Source organism: Oryzias latipes, chromosome 15 (assembly GCF_002234675.1).
Source record: "Oryzias latipes chromosome 15, ASM223467v1".
Taxonomy (NCBI): Eukaryota; Metazoa; Chordata; class Actinopteri; order Beloniformes; family Adrianichthyidae; genus Oryzias; species Oryzias latipes.
Genome location: NC_019873.2, coordinates 25,142,102 through 25,160,068, shown reverse-complemented (window position 1 = coordinate 25,160,068; position 17,967 = coordinate 25,142,102). Strand labels below are relative to the sequence as shown.

Sequence of the window (17,967 nt, the reverse complement as noted above, 5' to 3'; positions counted from 1 at the left end):
GACCCCATGATGGCCAGGGTCCAGCCAAAGGCATTAAGCTGTGCCCAGGGCAGACCCCTTCCCCAGAAACCCTGATGAAATGTCATAAAAAAGGCGAGCTGTTGGGAAAGATCTTCCAGACTCTTCCCAGTGTTTAAAGCCCTCAGCCACCCCCGAGCAAATAACACCAGGCCACTCACTTGGGCCACTGAGGCATAACAGGGCACACTGACCCGCCGCCCCAATGATGACTTCCAAAGGTGTCAGTCATCTACAGCTCTCCAATCAAATCCCGCTTTACATTTTCTTGGTTTAAAGGGATCTTTAAAATGAGCTAAGTAATAATGTAAGCACTTCTTGGCTGTGTGTGTATTGGGGCACTCAAACAATGGCATACTATTTGGGATTACTATGATATTTTAACTGCTCTGTTTTTGCGGTGCAGCCTAGCTTCTCAATCAGATTAATGCAACTTTAACTGATTATGTTCACATTATTCCGCACTCATGGCTGTGATGCTTCTGCACGATTTCACATAATATCTTCACTGACCTTCACTGTCAGAGTTGGTTCATATTTCAAAATTAAATAAAATAACAAAGGACAATTTTAATATAATAATAAAATAAATTTATAAAGAGTCTGATTAGAAAAGTGTAATTCATGACAGTGATTGTTTTCTTGCTTATCTTTCTTTTTCTTTAACCTATCCAATTCTTATTAATAATTTGTTGCTTAATATTATTCATTAGCCTTAAACATGTGTAACTTGGGGTCTTTTTTAATAAATTCCACAGTCATGAGTTATACTATATGTTTTTCAGCCCACTTTTCTAGCTGGCAAAAGAAGGCATGTATTGTACTTAACCTGACGTATATCATGAAGTCCCTGTACGGATAGATGTACACGGGCAAATATTCAGCTTGAGTGTCAAGAAGGAAACAACAAACATTCAGAGATAACCTAATATTTATTCAAGGGAGTGGTGCAGCTTTCCAAACACTGAGCTTTTATTCCCTCTCCACAACACAGACATATAAATAGCCACACGCTTTGACTACTAAATTACTCCTTTTTTCTTCTTTAAACTGATTTTTAGCCCAAGCTGGTGTTTATATGAAGCAGGACGGCGTGTGCTCTCCTGGGAGCAACAGCAAAAATCTTTTCCCCGGTTAAGTCACATAAATCCTCTTTTAAATCAACTGAATTGAAAGAGAATAGAAACACTATAAAAGTAACATTATGATGCTTTTTAAAGAAAAACTTAAAAAAAAAAATTCTTAGGGGTCAGAGACAAAAAACTTGCAATTCTAATCAATTAATGTTCTGTTTAAACAGATTTTGAATTCTTGTGTTTAACTTGGCCTTTGTGTTTCTTCCCTCAAGAATCTCTCCATGCCCCAGTTTCTCATAGCCAAACTGGCAAGAGGAGGCACTGATGGAAGTTCCTGGAACAGCTCATCCCAAATGTTTTTTGTTTGTTTGTTTGTTTTCCCCTGAACAATACACGAGTGAACATTGACACCTAGTGGTGGAGCTGATACAGCGCCCTTCACCCTGTCCATGGTGCTGAACATCAGATAATGTCAACAAAATCTACATTTTTCTTTAATCAAATGTAAACGATACATTTTATTTTTTTTCCTGTAATTAAAACATGAGGAGAAAAATGTAAGAATACATAAAATATAACAACATAAGTCCACCAAATGACATGAAAAGTGTAAAATGTTAACTTTGAAATAGATTTTCTCTTTTAGGGCAGTTGTTGCAAGGAGCTGGTGGAAAGGTTTGTCCATGAACGGATATGTCGCCTTTTATGCAATGGACGGTTCCATCTTTGCAAAGACTTAGTCTGGATGCCTTCACGTTTAAATTAAACTTGCCTATCCACCCATGAAACCATGAATTTGCACAGAACTATATAAAACGTTGCTATTTTTGTTGCTTTATGGCAAATTCCGGTCTTCATGAGAATTAGCTTTTAATTATGGGAATATTTCTTTTGTCATCACAACCCGCAGCCAGCCACATCATTTTCAAATAGTGCGTAATAATGCTCAAAGACAATTTCCACACAGGTTATTATTTCAACTAAATATACTGACACTCCTTTATCTTTCTTATTATTTTTTTAAATTTCAATTCATAATTAGTTGTTAAAACACTAACTATTTATTTTTATTGTTGGCTAATCATTTATTTTTGTTAAAAAACATATTTTACCAACATTTTATGTTTTTGTTTATTTTCTAAAAACGATTTTTATGGTTATAGTTGCATTTTAAGTGATAATAAAATGTTAAAATCCCCTACTGAGTTGAGCCCGTTAAATAATCCAGTTGATGTTGTCCATTGGTGGTGTCTGGACTGTGGCCCCTCCCCATGGCGACCCTCACTAACCCTCCAATGGCAAGTATTTGTATGAATATACATGAGGTGCTCTACAGCTATGGGACCTCTGCCGGTGTAGCCAGCTGCAGCCGGTTCAGTTGGGTCAGTTTACAGGGGTCTCCCTTCCATCCCAGAGAAAGGATCACAGACTTTTCCTTTCTTGCTCCTGGGGAGATCATGGCAGGGGCCCCAGGAATTAAAGGGTTGTTCCTTGTGGTTTTCTTGCAGCTCGCCCTTCTTTGCTCCTCTCAAGTAAGTCCCATTGTGTTGCTCTGTGTGGATTTTTTTGTGTGGTTGAAGGTGACAGACATGCTTTCTCTCTGCTGATGACAAAACAGCAAATCTTGCATTAAATACTGCTGCATTTTTTTTGCTTTATTTTCTCATTAAAACAATAAAAAAATGGGGGAATGCTACTTTTTAAATGTTATTTTTTAAGTAAAGCCGCAGCACCGTTGCACAACTTGCTGAATGTAACCAATTTCAGTCATCACAGACAAAATCACATCCTTTGGTGACATGCACTGAGGTTGTGCACCTGCTGTCTCCCTTTAACAACTGTATTGGTGTTTTCCAATCGAGTATGTTAGCAGGATTGTTTCATATGAGCTAAACAACATATTTTTATTTTTTTAAATTATGACTACACAGACAAACCAGGGCCCTCCTGGCCCCCCTGGTGTTCCAGGGATCAATGGCATTGATGTGAGTCCCCATTGCTTTTCAGTAGATGAGCCAAAAGTCACAGTTTGCTCCTATTGAAACCTGTGTTTTGTTTTAGGGGGAAAGAGGGGAAGATGGCAAGGATGGACCTACGGTAACTGATACATACGATGAAAACTGATATGTGCCGTGGGGAATCATTGTAGTTGCTTTCTGTGAATCTTGAAATTATGCAAAGCCCTTTGTTTTAGGGGCCGGATGGAGATGCAGGGAAACCCGGGTCGTCAGGAATACCTGGAATTCCTGGAAATGATGTCAGTTATCTATTTATTTATTTATTTATATTTCGAAAGAATGCTGGTTGCAGCATTGTTGGTTCGTTCAGCTCAAACCTCTGAAAGCAGGATCCTCCCACCACACAGGTTATGTTTGCACATCATGTTTTGTGCAGAGGGGCTAAAGCAGTAGTTGGAAAAATGTGAGGAATTTTTTAAACAGGATGAACAAATCCCAAATTGTGGAGGGCAAACCAGGGGCGCTGAGGTAATTAACTTTGCTTCCTTCCTTCTTTAAGCTTGAGCTTAAAGACAGGTTAGAGAAACACAAACCAGTAGGTGTCATATTAATAATGATGATATACTGACAAAAGAAAGGTAAATAGTAAATTTTGCCTGCACCATAGATGAACAAAGATCAGCTTAAAATAAAAGTGCAAACCAAACCTACACATGATCTGACTCCTAGTCTTTTCAACACATCTCAGAACAGTCTGAAAACAAAAGGAGCTTTGTCAGCAGGGGCCACTGTTGGTGTGTCCTGTTGAGAATCCTCAAGCTAGTGTGGAATGATTTCTTGCAGTGCACTTGCTTCTAATGAACCGGACAGGAATGCAGCTCTCTGATTCACCTACAGTTTGAAAAATTTGCCCTCCAACTCTGGACTGAGAATTTTTTGTGTGCCTGTTAAGCTCCACACCAACGGTTAAACATGATGGTGAATTCAGAGACAGTAAAGCACAGAACTACTTATACTTGGGTAAAAAACAAACCAATTATATTGTCAATTTGATTTTCACTTGTAAACAGTGAAACAGTGCTTTAAAATCTGTTATGATGGTTTAAACTAATTGTACTTTCTCTTCAGGGTTTAACTGGTCCAGTTGGAGATCCTGGACTTGACGGTCCTCCAGGACAGAAAGTAAGTGACTGATGAGGTTTTAGCTTCTTGCTTCTGACACTCCTGGGAAAACTATGTTTGGTTGCAATCCATTTTTTTTTTTGGACGACAACAAGAGTTGTAATGCAGAAACCAATTTCTCATGACAAATGAGTTGTAATCCTGCAAGTTTCATGCCTAATCCCTGTGGGGGAAGGAAGCCTCTGCATCAGTACTCATTAGGCTAAAGTCGTTGGGTCAAGTGTGCAGAGCTCAGTCATATGATGTGCTAGAGGAATGTTAATTCACCTGTCTGTGCTTCTCACAGTCCTCTTTTATCCAGCAGTATTTCTGTTTAAGTGCCTCTCATGTACATGTGTTCTTCAGGGCGAGCCTGGAACACCTGGGCCTCGTGGAGCAGCTGTAAGTTCCACTGTTTTAACATTTCAGTTCCAAAGTTGCATCAACCAATCCATGAAATCCTAATATTTTAATGTTACGTCTTCCTCGTCTTCTTCCAAACAAAATTCACCATAATGCTGTGAATGTCTCATCAGGGTGTTGGACCAGATGGAACCCCTGTGAGTAATTTGCATAACACATCCATATTAATATGCACATTTATCCCAGCTGTCTTGATAATGTTGAAATGTGTCTCTTGACAGGGATCGCCAGGGCCTGCGGGACTTCTAGGTGAAGTGGGAAAAGTTGGCCCACCTGTTAGTAAACTACATGATTTATTGCTTTTGCATTTGAAATAAAAAAAGGACTGGATAATAAGAGAGCAGTTCATAATTCATAGATTACATTAAAAAAATCTCAGTTGCAGTGAGTTTAAGGTTGACAAAGTTGATCAAAGAAGGTCGTTTGCTAAATTAGAAAAAATATTTAGCTTGATCACAAAGTCCTGTGACATTTGCATTCCTATTTTATGCTTATAATGACACGAATACTCTTTGAGATCAAGCAAAATAACTTATACTTATCCAACCAACATAGCATTTTATCATCTTTCAGTTTCATTATTAATTGGTTAATCTTAGATAAAAAAGGGAACCCAACTAACAACACATTTTCCACAATCCACAAGAAAATTATGCAATGCATCTTTTTGATGTTTTCTGTACAAGTATAGCTGATTGAATTATAGATTATAGATTGAATTGCTTGTAGATTATAAATAAAAAAGTCAATAGAAAATGGGCTATGAAAACCTGACGGGCTGCAGTAATCTGCACATACTTTAGGTTCTGTACCAAAATTAACACTGATTATAAAAACTATGAGGAATACTTTATAAATGTTCTGTTTATTGCATGAAAGACAAACATTGTGTGCTTTAACACATTTATGTTGTCCCCCACAGGGGGCCATGGGAGTGAGAGGGCCACAGGGACCCCGAGGGCCAGCGGGACCCAGAGTGAGTGACAAAATTAGCTGAGAGTATTGGAAAACGAAGTAATAAAGAAACTCAAGGTTATTCCCTGTAAGGTTCAAGTTGTAACACCTTGTATCTGTGATTGTGTACTTGTTGTGAGATCCTTGGGATTGTCATAAAATGTTAACATATCATTGCAGACTACAACAAAAACTTACATTTATTCAATGTATTATTACAATAAATTGATTATTTATTTTTCATTTAGGGTGCTGCTGGTATGCTGGGAAATGCTGACCTGGTAAGTTAATTAAGAAAAAATAGGATTTTGTTTACCTTTTTTCATCCCAACCCAATGCAAGGCAGATTATTGACTCTTATTTTATTATTTAGTGTCCAAACTCCTGTCCACCTGGAACTCCTGGACATCCTGGTCTTCCTGGCATGAAGGTGGAAATACTGTTTTTTTTTTAACAAGTTAAAATTCTCTTCAACAAATAGCCTGTTTTACTAAACTGACATTTTTACCCCCATGTCTTTAGGGCCATAAGGGAGTAAAGGGTGAAGCCGGGGAACCTGGGAAACAGGGCCACAAGGTTTGTTTGGAAAGCTTTCACAAAATTAAAAATAACCTTCCCTTCAAAAGGTGTCACAAGGGTCCATATCAGGAGAAACATGCATGAGGCCTGGGTATTAAAGGAACATCTTGGAGCAACATTTTTTTCCATGCTGTAGTTCAAGAAGAATTGAAGGAAGCCCATGTAATTCTTCTGACTCTTTGCATGTAGTGAAGAAGATTTATTTGAAATGATGTCCAAGCACAACTATTCTCTCCCTGTAATATGTCTGTGCACTATATAAATGGAAATGAGTCTGGTCCCATCTCTTATCAACCCGTGCCAGAACATGATTTACTGTCAGTCCATGTCTCTGGCACATTTTTTTTTACTCATTTCCTCTAAAAGTTTCATTTCAGGAACATTTTCTCTGCCTTAAGTTTCCAAATCTGGACTTACATATGTACAGCAAACTGAAAATTCACTAGTGTTTTGGCTGAACTGTGTCATCCGTGTTCTTTAAACATAGAATAAATATTTTTTTAAAGAAATTGTACTGAAAAAAAGGTTGCACTTACTTTGGAAATAGAGTCCCCCAAAAGTGTTAATGCAGTTTATTTTCCTGAACTTTTAATGTCAAAACATTAATAAGTTCTTTTAAAATCTGTTACCACAGCATCCATAGTGAATCCTTCATCTCTTAAATTTGAACCAGAACAGAAAAAAACAGAAAAAATATTTTTCTTCTTAAAACAAAAAAGGTACACATAAAGTTTTTGTATTTTATGATCTTCAAACTGGTAAAAATGGAATTTATTTGGCAATCCCAATTATTATTTAATTTTTCCTTGCAATTGTTCTAGAAGTCGTTAAAATGTAAGTGACAGATTAACTCTAAAATAATTAACCTAATGCAGATCAGAGGAGACCTTAACAAGAATTTTCCAGCACATTAAATAATGTGTCATGAAACGCCAGTTCATCGGCTTACTTTGCTGCTTAGTTTTAAATCTAAATTAATTTTGATAAATTATTGTTTTCTTTTTGTATTTTGATTTCTTATACGTTTTGATATTATTTTCTGTTGTAATTATTATTGTTTTGAAACTATTGAATATTCTGTTTTAATTTCCTCAGGGTGAAGAGGGAGACCAGGGAAGTCCAGGAGAAGTTGGATCTCAAGGACCAATGGTGAGCTATTATCACACTGGGCTGAATATGTCTTAATTAAAAATGATTCCAGTTTTTGTCAGGTCGTTGCTTACTTTTCTCTAATTCACATGTCGGACATATTTGACATTTCAGGGACCTCAGGGAATCCGTGGATCCACTGGCATGCTGGGCCCCAAAGGAGAATTGGTGTTTATATTTATGGGTTTTTAATATAAAGTGTCTAGTGTGTCTGCTAAGACTTCATGCAATTTCCCAAAAAAGATTCAGTAATGATGATGATTGCTGTAGTTAAGTAACGAATGATTAAAACTCGCTGGTCTGTGGCAGGGAGCTCGGGGACCTGATGGAGATCCTGGTCCTCAGGGAGTGGCAGGGGCAATTGTAAGTTTGTCCCCTTGGTAAATTACATCTTTCTACCTAACGGTAAAAATATAAGTCATTGAATTCAATCAATGACATTTTTCAGGGGGACCATGGGCAAAGGGGCGTGATGGGTGAGCTGGGGCCTAAAGGTGAAACGGTTAGTGGATGTTGCTTGTCAACATGGATGTTAAACGGCTCCAGAGGCCATAAAACACTGCTAACAACTGAGTGCGGTTTGGTCTTCAGGGTGTTCAAGGACCAAGAGGAATCACCGGGTTACCAGGTCCAAAGGGAGAACCCGTGAGTGCCTGATCAATAGCAACACATAATTGTCCTTGGGGACAAAAACATTTACTCAACAACACTTTGGTCCCTCTCTTCCCTGTGACCAGGGCCTACCAGGTGTTGACGGACGCGTAGGCATTCCAGGGTTGCCAGGAGCAAAGGTAGAACAGATGTAATGAAGTCATAAGCCACCGTTATGACAGCAACAATGCTCAGCGCCATCTGATTCCCTGCAGGGAAGTGTTGGGAAGCCAGGTGTACCTGGAGAAATTGGACCTCAAGGGCTTCCGGTAAGTGAGTCCCTAGACTCACATTAGAAAACTCTATGTTGTGCAAATAAAAGCCCAATAACTCTGCAGTGCAGTTGAAATACAAACTTATTTTTTTTAATATGTATAACAAACTGGATAACAACCAACAAAAAAAGAAACTTTTTAAAGAAAAAAAACTGACCGTAAAATGTTTAACCCTTTGACACCTATTGGTGCAAAAAATGCATCAAAAAGCTTTTGCTCCAAACTAACTGTAACCCAGGCGTTTGCAACCTGAGGCTCTGGAGCCTTTTTTTGTCTCTTCATTGTGGCTCTTTAGCTTTAAGGAAAAGTGCTATTGATTTGAATAAATGAATTGTTGTTCAGAACCCCTATAACTGCCTGCTTAACCAAACAGTAGAGCACATTTAGAAAACATATTTAAAAAAAAAAAAACACTGATTGTGTGTATCACTACCCAAAAGCAAAAAGCAGCAGAAAAAAAGCAAACTTTTTTCATTTACTTTGTCTTGGTTGTTATGGTTAAGTTTTTTCATTTATTTTTAGATCCGTAAACTGAGGTGATCTCACTGTTGTTTTCTTTCTTTTTTATTTGGAACACTGCTGACATTACATGGGCATTGAAAATTTTACAATTCTTTCACACACGCCAGATAATTATGCAAAATGAAGGCTAAAGGTTATCAAAGGGGTTTATTATAGGAATACGTTTTAACTCATATTCTCATCTTGAGTATACTGTTCAGAGACAAAGTTCTTGAAGTTGTAAGTAAATCTGTTGCAGCAGCTAAGGATCTTAATTGACAAAGGATGTTTTATTTTGAAAGGAGATTACATGTATTGCTGTCAAAAGTATATAATAATAATAAACTAATAATAATCCTCATAATTAATAAGTCAATTGTTGTAAACATTTAAAAGCTACATTTTGTAAATGGCTTAATGGCAACAAGTTTAAATAAAGTGTTTTTCTCAGTGAAGTGGGACTTTGTGGCTCTCAGTTGGTTTTGGATTGTAAGAAACAGGACCAAATGGCTCTTCTATAATTTAAAGGTTGCATACCCCTGCCTTATGAACCCATGGTGACATCAGTGTAACAGAAAAACCATTAGAAATGTGATCTGTGATATATCCCCCATCATTTTATTTTTAGGAGAAATGGGTCTGAGTTCCATTAGGTTGGTTTGGTATCTCCTTGAAAGCAAAAACCTAAGTGTCATTTTTTTTCCATTGCTGGAAATAAATTCAGGTATTAAGGGGTTAAACTAAGTATACATTAATATGAATTTCTGTCTGCTGCTTTTTTGTTGATTTTGATTTTGTTTGCAGGGTTTGCCTGGTTCTCCCGGACCCAAAGGCTTGAGTGGCCTGAAGGTAATTTGCTTGATCATTTCTTCCAATGTTACCAAATTAAAATCCTACAAAATTCTGATTGTTTTTTTCTATTACTGTTCAGGGCGATGCAGGTCAGCCAGGACTCCCTGGAGAGCTGGGCTCTGCTGGGAAAACCGTGAGCACGAACAGAAAAATGTTCAGACATCAGTAGTGTGGGTCCTGAATTGGTCAATAAGTGATTTTCACTGTCACACTGCAGGGTGAGCGAGGAGAACAAGGAGAGTTTGGACCTGTTGGACCCATCGGTGAGCCTGTGAGTGTTTTTTTTTCTTTTTTGCTCCTTTTTTTTACTGTGCCCTTTCTTTCATATATATATATAAAATACATTCTATTCTTTTTTTCATTTCCACACAGGGAGACATTGGAGAGCAAGGCCCTGTTGGTCCAGCTGGCAAGCCAGGGGCAAGAGTGAGTTTGAAAATGCAATCTAAAAAAACATCAATTAAGCCTTATAGTCCTGATTTTTTTTTTTTTTTTGCAAACGTGCATGAAAAGAAAACACAAAATTTAAAGATGCCCTGACTGAAGCAAGCACCAAGGGAAGCAAATGTCAAAATAATTGAATCAAATGAAGCAAAAAACACCAAAAGTAAAATACTTATCTGACAAATTTTGAATAAAAGAAACTAAAAAAAGGGAAACCTCAAAGTCTGAAGTCCTGGTTGTTGTTTTGCAGGAATGTCTCACAGAATAGGCTGAGGCTGGATCTCACATGAGCTCTATTTTCACTGTAAGGAGACGCTGAGCAGATGACTGAAAGGGTTCTCTGTTCTCCTGGCATTCCTCAGACACTCAGCCAATGATCAAAGGCAGAATGGTGCACACAAACATGCCAGAGAGAAGAAGAAGCAATGCGACACTTCAAGAAAAAAGTTAATAACGAGCAGTGAACACTCATAACTGCTAAGCTAAAGATATTTTAGCTTTAAATCTAGAATAAAGTTCTGTTAGTAGAGCATTGTTATTGCAGATGTGGGTTTAAATCATCTTATCTTTTTCTCATCAGGACATTTCTGTATTGTATATTACAGGGACCCAAAGGAGATCCTGGTCTCCCTGGGTTGCCAGGTCCTCCTGGATTTCCTGGGACAAAAGGAGAAAGGGTAAAAAAAATAATACATACATATATTTTTGATACCTAGGTCTTTTAAAAACATCATTGGCACCAAGTACATAAAAAGCTAAGCTGCAGTTGCTATTAACAACCAACATTACATAAATACACACTCTTTTTTTGATGTCATTGTAATCCTTTTCTGACCTTATTGGTGCTTACAGGGAGAACGGGGAGAATCGGGACTTAAAGGAGGCCAGGTAGGATTTTCTTTCATCAAATAGTAATTTCTTCCTTTTAGTGAAATTTGAAGAAATCTGAACAGACTGTTTTCACAGGGAGCACAAGGTGATGAGGGAAATCCAGGAGAAAAGGGCGAAGTTGTAAGTTATTAACACAAAAAACAATAAACTCTTGACTACCAGTGGGAAAAAAAGTCCAGTAATTTCCATTTCACCAAAAACTACAGTTCCTAAAGCTCACCCCTTTTCATCTGACATCACGGAAAGCCCCAAATCTTCTTTGTAAATACCAAAATTAGATAATTCAGTAGTCTGTAATGGTTGGGAGATAGACAGGTTTAGAAATGTCATCTACAGAGGACGCATTTGCATTGCTGGTATGAGGAGTCAGAAGAATGCATGATAGTTTTGGAAGAATTAACCAGTTTTGATGGGTTTTGTGAATCCTGTTCATAGGGAGATCCGGGAGAACCTGGAGCCAAAGGAGAGGTGAGTCACCAATTCCTCCTTTAGGCCAAGCTGGTGACAAAGTGGTCGATTTCAATCAAATAAACCTGCTTCTGTGCTCGTTTTTTTTGTGTGTGAAGACTGGTATTCCTGGAGAGCCCGGCAAAAGAGGTCCTGAGGGAAGTCGAGGTCAGCCTGGCGTAGAGGGACCTCCGGGTTCACCTGGGCCTCGTGGTATGCAAGGGAACAGAGGTCCACGTGGAGTCAGAGGGTCACAGGGTCCGGCGGTAAGTCCAAGAAAGATTCACAGGCAGCATAGAAGAAAGTAATGAAAGGCACAACACTCTCCATCTCCTGGAAACATGAATCAAAACTCTGAAGCCTTGAATATGAATATAAATATGCTGAACTCTTTCTGCTCCTGATATTTGTCATTTTGTTAATCTTATTATTAAAGCCAGTCTGTTGTACACCTCACTGTGATGGGTATTTTTAGAGAAAAATAAAGATGTTGAATTAGGTTAAAAAATCTGAATAAAATAAACTAAAAAAAAGAGAAACATGCATAAAAGTAAATATTAACATGACAATACATTTAAAAAAAGGTAAAATAATAGAATGCTGAAGAACTCAGTGTTTTTATTTTAATTTAACATTTTTAGAGTAACTTTCTCCATCAAAAAGCTATAAGTGCCAATAACTGGTGCATAAACAATTTTTTCATATTTAAGAAATAAACTTAAAACATCCCTCAGAAAAGGTAGTACAGTTGAAGTTTATTTTTTTTAGGTATTCTGGAGTATAATAGTATATTGGTTTATTAGCATAAAAAGTAAACTTTAAACATACTGCATCACTCTTAGTATAAACCAAGTATACTTGTATTACACTAGACTACTTTTTTCAGAAACTAAGGCACAACCAAAGAGAGACAAAACAGAGGACCTGACAATGAAGAATTAGAAGTGCATAAATACACATGTAATCATTAAAACAAACAGGACAGGTGTGGATGATTTACAACCTGAGCCTGGTGTGACTGACACAAGGAAAGCAAAACATGACAAAAGCTAAAGAAACATCACAAATCAGGGATGAATAGAAGTCCAAATACAAAACCTTCATAATCATCCAAAAAAAGGAATTGTACTTAGAGTAAATTTTTTGTGACTCAAAACACTTTTTAAATTCCCACTCCAATCATCTTGTGAGCTATTTGTTTTTGTGTCCAGTGGTCTTTTACTTATAATTCTGTCATTTTTAGCAACATAAAAAAACACCCTGAGTTTTCTAGGACATCATTTCTGCAGAGCGGTAGGACTTTATTAGAAATTCACCTCTGAGTTGTGGGTGGGACTGTTGGCGTGGAGTAAGCCCACTCCATCTTCCCATCATACATCTGTTGACACGCTCTCCCAACCTAACCGTGCAGAAATGGGGAGTAAAACTGGAGTCATCCAGACAGATTAGAGCCAGACGCCAGCTGGGACGAGGAAAATGAAGCTCTAGTCATCTGCAAGTGGCCCCATGACAATAGAATGAAGCAGCGAGCTTGTGGCCTGCCCAGCGTATTTTCTATGTAACAAACAAGCTTTGTTCATGAAGCTTTTTATTGTCTGCTCCTGATTCTCAACAATTTGAATAAAGAAATGCTCAGAAATGCAATTTTGAGCCTTATTTTCCTAATATATGTCCTCCATCATGTCTCCGGCTCGACTCGCGCCCCCGACTGTCCCCCAAACTCCGGCTGGATGAAGCTCGTCTGCAGGACTTTAAATATGTAGTTGTAGCGTTAGATAAGTCAATTCTTCTCTATGAGTTCTGGTTTATCGTATGTCCGTCCTGGGGGAGGATCCTTCCTTCATGTGGAAAACCCTGAGGTTTCTTCGTTTTTTCCGGAATGCGTTTTTTTTTAGGAGTTTTTCTTACCGCGAAGGGGGGTCTAAGGGCAGGGATGTCCAGTTTAGTTTAGTCAGTTTCCTAATGAATTCTATGTATTCATGATCCTTTTGATTTTATGTTTTTCAATTACCAATACGAAGCCCATCGAGACGACTGTTGTTGTGAATTTGGGCTTTATAAATAAAATTGAATTGAATTGAATCAGAAATAGGCCACAAGAACACATTATTTCATTGGAGCGGCTCTTTAACTAGTTTAAGTAGCTCCAGCTAGCTCTATGATTTATTGACTTTTTATTTTATTTCTGACCCACTTTCTTTAAGGACCAAACCTAAGAAATCACCAATGTAACTTATATTTAAATAAAAAAAAGAAGTCTGCCTTGTTAGTTCTCCAACTTCCCTGCATAAAAATGTGAAAAAATGTATGTTGCTGTTAAACTGAAACTTTATTTTAGAATCTGTTAAAGTAGTATTTTTTTTCCTCACAGGGTAAAGAACCAAGTGATCAACACATCAAACAAGTCTGCATGCGAGTCATGCAAGGTAAGAGAAGATAAGCTTTTGACCCCCTTTGTCATTCCAGTTGAGCCCCTTTTTTAAACTTCCAACGTTTCCCAGAGTGGCTCATTACACAACAACACGCAGAGCTGCCCCTGCATTGTTTCACTGATCTGTGTGGTTGGTGGGTACTCTCAGGTTCAAAAAGGTTTGGCCCAAAAAAACAAAACATGAAATAAGCTTCAGCCCTCGTTCATGTGATGGATGAAAGACTCGCTCTCAGAGGCTCAGAAAGATTCTGCCAAAGTCACAACATCTGTTCTCTCCAGGCTTCTGCTCTTACATCCCCACAACTCATCTCCTACTCTCATGACTTTTTTATACCTGATGTGCTGAAAAATTAATTTCACCTCCAGCGGACCTGTACTTCAGTGCTCTGAGCGAAGATAGTGTCTGCAAAAAGACAAAATTCTAAAAAAAGAAAAAGAGCAATGAAACGGCCACAACATGGATTCTGTCAAGAGTCAGAGAGATGGAATCCAACATGGAGGACAAAACATCAGTAAACCACAGGAGATTATTATAAAGTGTTGTAACGTTCCTTTTTCCGTCATCCCTTCTTCAAAATGGAGTATTTCTTCAGGTTTGCACAATTTAAAAGCAGAAATTTGAAAGAAGAGAGGCAGGAGTGACCTCACTTTCCCCTTCGTTAAATACTGTTCTCATGACTTACTCCTGAACTTGCATGATCTCTGCAGGATTTCTCACAAGACCAAGAGTTCTTAGTTTGGCATGTTTTTCTTCCGGTTGTGCTTTAACAGAACAGCTGGCTCAGTTAGCAGCTAGTTTAAGGAGGCCAGAATCGGGAGCTGCCGGTTTACCTGGAAAACCTGGACCTCCTGGGCCTCCTGGAACCCCAGGAGACAACGGCTTTCCTGGACACGCTGGAGCAAGAGGGCTTCCGGGACTTAAAGGGCCACCAGGACAGATGGGACTTAAAGGACCCAAAGGTACTTAACACTGATGCATTTGCCCTCAGAGGTAAGGCGGTGTAATTAGACACTAAATAGAAAATGTTTTTTTTTTTTTTTTTTTGTGAGAAATGCCTTTAAAATAGGTTTATGTTTCAGGTGACATGGGGGACAGAGGGGCCAGAGGGCCCACTGTGCGAGGGCCTAAAGGCCAGCCAGGACCTCCAGGACTTCCTGGTGAGTGCTTTTCTTTTCTTCTGAAACTTTGATAAGTTAAAAATACAATCCAAGGGTGAAGAAATCTAATAATTGAGGTTTAAGGATTTCTAATTTTTCATAAGAAAATACATTTCAGTGCAACCCAAACAAAATCAGGCGACAACAGAAATAAGCAGTTCAAAGTTGATTACAGTGCAGCCGAGGTGATGCACCTTGCTTAAAGTGGGTGTAGACAGGTTACAGAGGGAGGGTAAGATCATCTGGGACAGAAAAAGTTTTGTCTCCGCACTGCGTTCAACGTGTTGACACAATTAAAAACTGTCTTTTTACAGCATGAAAACACAGTACAATGGATGGATGGTGGTGGCGGCGGCAGAGGGGCACCCCTGCATTGTTTCAGGGCGTGCATGATTAAACACCAGACTATATGCACAAGAAAAACCCCTCTTAAAAAGTTCAATTTTTCTTGCACAACGTTGTGCTCATTTAGCTGTTTTCAATTTGTATCAACAATATTGTATTTTATTATTTAAAAAAAAGCATTCTGATTAGTGTAAATTGAATTTAGCACAGGAACCAGCAAAACAAGAGATTTAAAGTTGAAAGTTATAGGCGGAAATTTCTCCAAAATTCAGACTAAACACAAATTTACAGAAATTAATTTGTAGAAGCTTCAAGTCCAAATATTTGTTTTCAAAAATTCATAGTTTTTCTACACAAAGAAATCAAAGAAAACTGATCAAGAAAAGCTGGATTAAAAATTTATTGTGGCTTCTAAACCTTCCTCTCTAACAGGAGAGCCGGGCAAAGCTGGGTATGGTCAGGATGGTCGGGATGGGCAAAGGGGACCTCCTGGTGTTCCCGGACAGCCTGGCGTACCCGGGCCTCCTGGTTCCGCCGGTCTGAATGGTTACTGTGATCCATCAGCCTGCAACCTCCAAGCCGGGGCTCTTCAGCAGTCTCTGGATGTGAAGGGACCTGCAGGAAACTAAGAGACACTCTGGAAAAGACAAAAAGACTATTTCCTCTGAAAACCCATTTGTCACGATTTTCTCCCAGTGTCTGCAGTTGTTGTGGCGACTTTAATACATTAACCTCTTCATGAAGGCTTGTTTTATGGCAACGACATCTTCCTCAAAGGGAACCAGCATCTTTAAGAAGTAAACAGTCCAGACTTCTGGAGTATTTGTTGAATTGCAATGCTTTTTGCTGTCTGTTTTGTTTTAAGAAATGTTTGAGACATTTAAGAATTTGCTTCCTGAAATGAAAAATGAAAGCCAACTTTTTCTTATGATATTCTCTATTTTCTGTATTTCTTTAAATAAATGTCCATCAAAGTTCTCTCAGGAAGGCTTTGAATAAAGGTTGATGACAAAAGAGAAATGCTTTGGATAAGAAAATCTCTTGTTTATGTTCTCCATGTGATGATGTACAAAACCCATAAAAGCCTCCATTCCTGCATGTCTTGCTGCCTCATCAGCCCTGCATGTCCACGTTGAAAGGTTTTGCTGGTTTAATGTGTTGAAGGCTGTCTTTTTAGTGTATGTTGTAAATCTGTAAAAATGTTTGAAATGCAGTCATTTTTATTTCCTAAAAAAAAATCAAATGATGTAATATTGTACAGAATAAAAACAAAGGGGAACTGTGCAAATGGAAATGAGGTATGAAACTCAAAAATGCCAAAAGAATAATAAATAAAAGGTGTTTAATCTATACTCCACCACATTTGTTTAATTAAAGTAAAATGAAACTTTTTTTCTTCTTAAAAAATTTGATGTTTAACAGTTTTGATCACTAGAATGCATTTTCTGATACAAAGCAAAGCATGGGAGTAGCTTCTAAATTGATGCTGAATAGAAAATATTTCTTATCTCTGCTTTTTTAAAAATCCTAATAGTTGAAAATTTAAGTAAATTTTCCAAAAGAACATCAAACATTTGATGTTTTTTGTGGACATAAACATTAATTTCTTTAGTCTGAACAGAACTTTTTTTGTTATATAATTGTTTGGAAATCACAGCCGAAAATGTTTAATAAAATTGCCTGAATCCATTTTTAATGTCACAGTTCACATTACAGGGTTACAAGGTGGGATAGTGTACAGGGCTCTCACCTCACAGTCAGAAGGCTCTGGTTCTGCTGGGATTTTTATGTGTAGAGTTTGCAGTTTCTGTGTGGTTTCCTCCCACAGTCCAAAGACCATGCCTCATAGGGTAATTTGTGACTCTAAACTGCCCCTAAGGGGGCATGTGAGTGTGTGGCCCTACACCAGAATGGCAACCTGTTTAGGGTGTACCTCACATTACTGGATAGGCCCCAGCAGCCCCAAGACCCCAAAAGGGAATCTGAAGATGGGTGTATGGATGGATGGATGGAGTTGCAACGCAGAAGTATTTTTTTATACAGAGTTCGACCAAACAAATGCCGTTTCTAAAAGAAATTGATTTATTTAAAAATCAACTTAGATCTTTAAATATTTTTCTATAACACAAATAAATCTTTCGTCAAATACCTAATATCTCCTCTTTAGCATCTAAACCTTCTTTTAATTACTGAATCTTACTGTGCAGAGAAGGCTTGATTGACATCATACTGTGATAAAATAAAGTCCAGATGGAGGCCTCTGAACTGTTTTCTAATGACACACCTACAGTAATTGTTCCACTCCTTTTTTATGCCAAGGAAGCATATTCCATTTTTCAGGGGAAAACCTGGATGATAAAGGTTTTTCATCTTTCCTCAGCAGCTTTCCCTCTTCCAAGGGAAGATTTAATTACTGGTACATTGACTCAAGTAGGCACATAACAATGTTATCTGACAGCATTTTGGTTCAGTAGACCCAGAGAATGTGGGAACGCAGGAACTCAAAATGCCCTTTGATTAATTCAAACACAAAAACTGATATTTAATGTAGTCTTGGGCCAAAGCAAACCTTAAAACACACATCATTACTATTGCAGCACATTTTACACAAGTAAAAGAAAACTACAACCAAAGTGAAAAAAAGAAATTAAAAA

General features: G+C 38.0%; 1 protein-coding gene across 1 annotated transcript; it reads left to right on the top strand.

Moving 5' to 3' along the window:
- The first annotated feature begins 2,441 nt into the window (after positions 1–2,441).
- On the top strand, positions 2,442–17,002 carry col9a1 (collagen type IX alpha 1 chain). The gene is made up of 32 exons (XM_011484564.3): positions 2,442–2,626; positions 3,026–3,079; positions 3,156–3,191; positions 3,289–3,351; positions 4,181–4,234; positions 4,580–4,615; positions 4,750–4,773; positions 4,858–4,911; positions 5,559–5,612; positions 5,839–5,871; positions 5,964–6,020; positions 6,113–6,166; positions 7,265–7,318; positions 7,433–7,486; positions 7,628–7,681; positions 7,767–7,820; positions 7,910–7,963; positions 8,056–8,109; positions 8,185–8,238; positions 9,550–9,594; positions 9,677–9,730; positions 9,815–9,868; positions 9,970–10,023; positions 10,647–10,718; positions 10,894–10,929; positions 11,008–11,052; positions 11,368–11,400; positions 11,499–11,645; positions 13,751–13,805; positions 14,582–14,770; positions 14,891–14,968; positions 15,746–17,002. The coding sequence occupies exons 1-32, from the start codon at positions 2,552–2,554 to the stop codon at positions 15,940–15,942; spliced, it is 2,031 nt and encodes a 676-aa protein (XP_011482866.1). The 5' UTR covers positions 2,442–2,551; the 3' UTR covers positions 15,943–17,002.
- Positions 17,003–17,967: the final 965 nt, after the last annotated feature.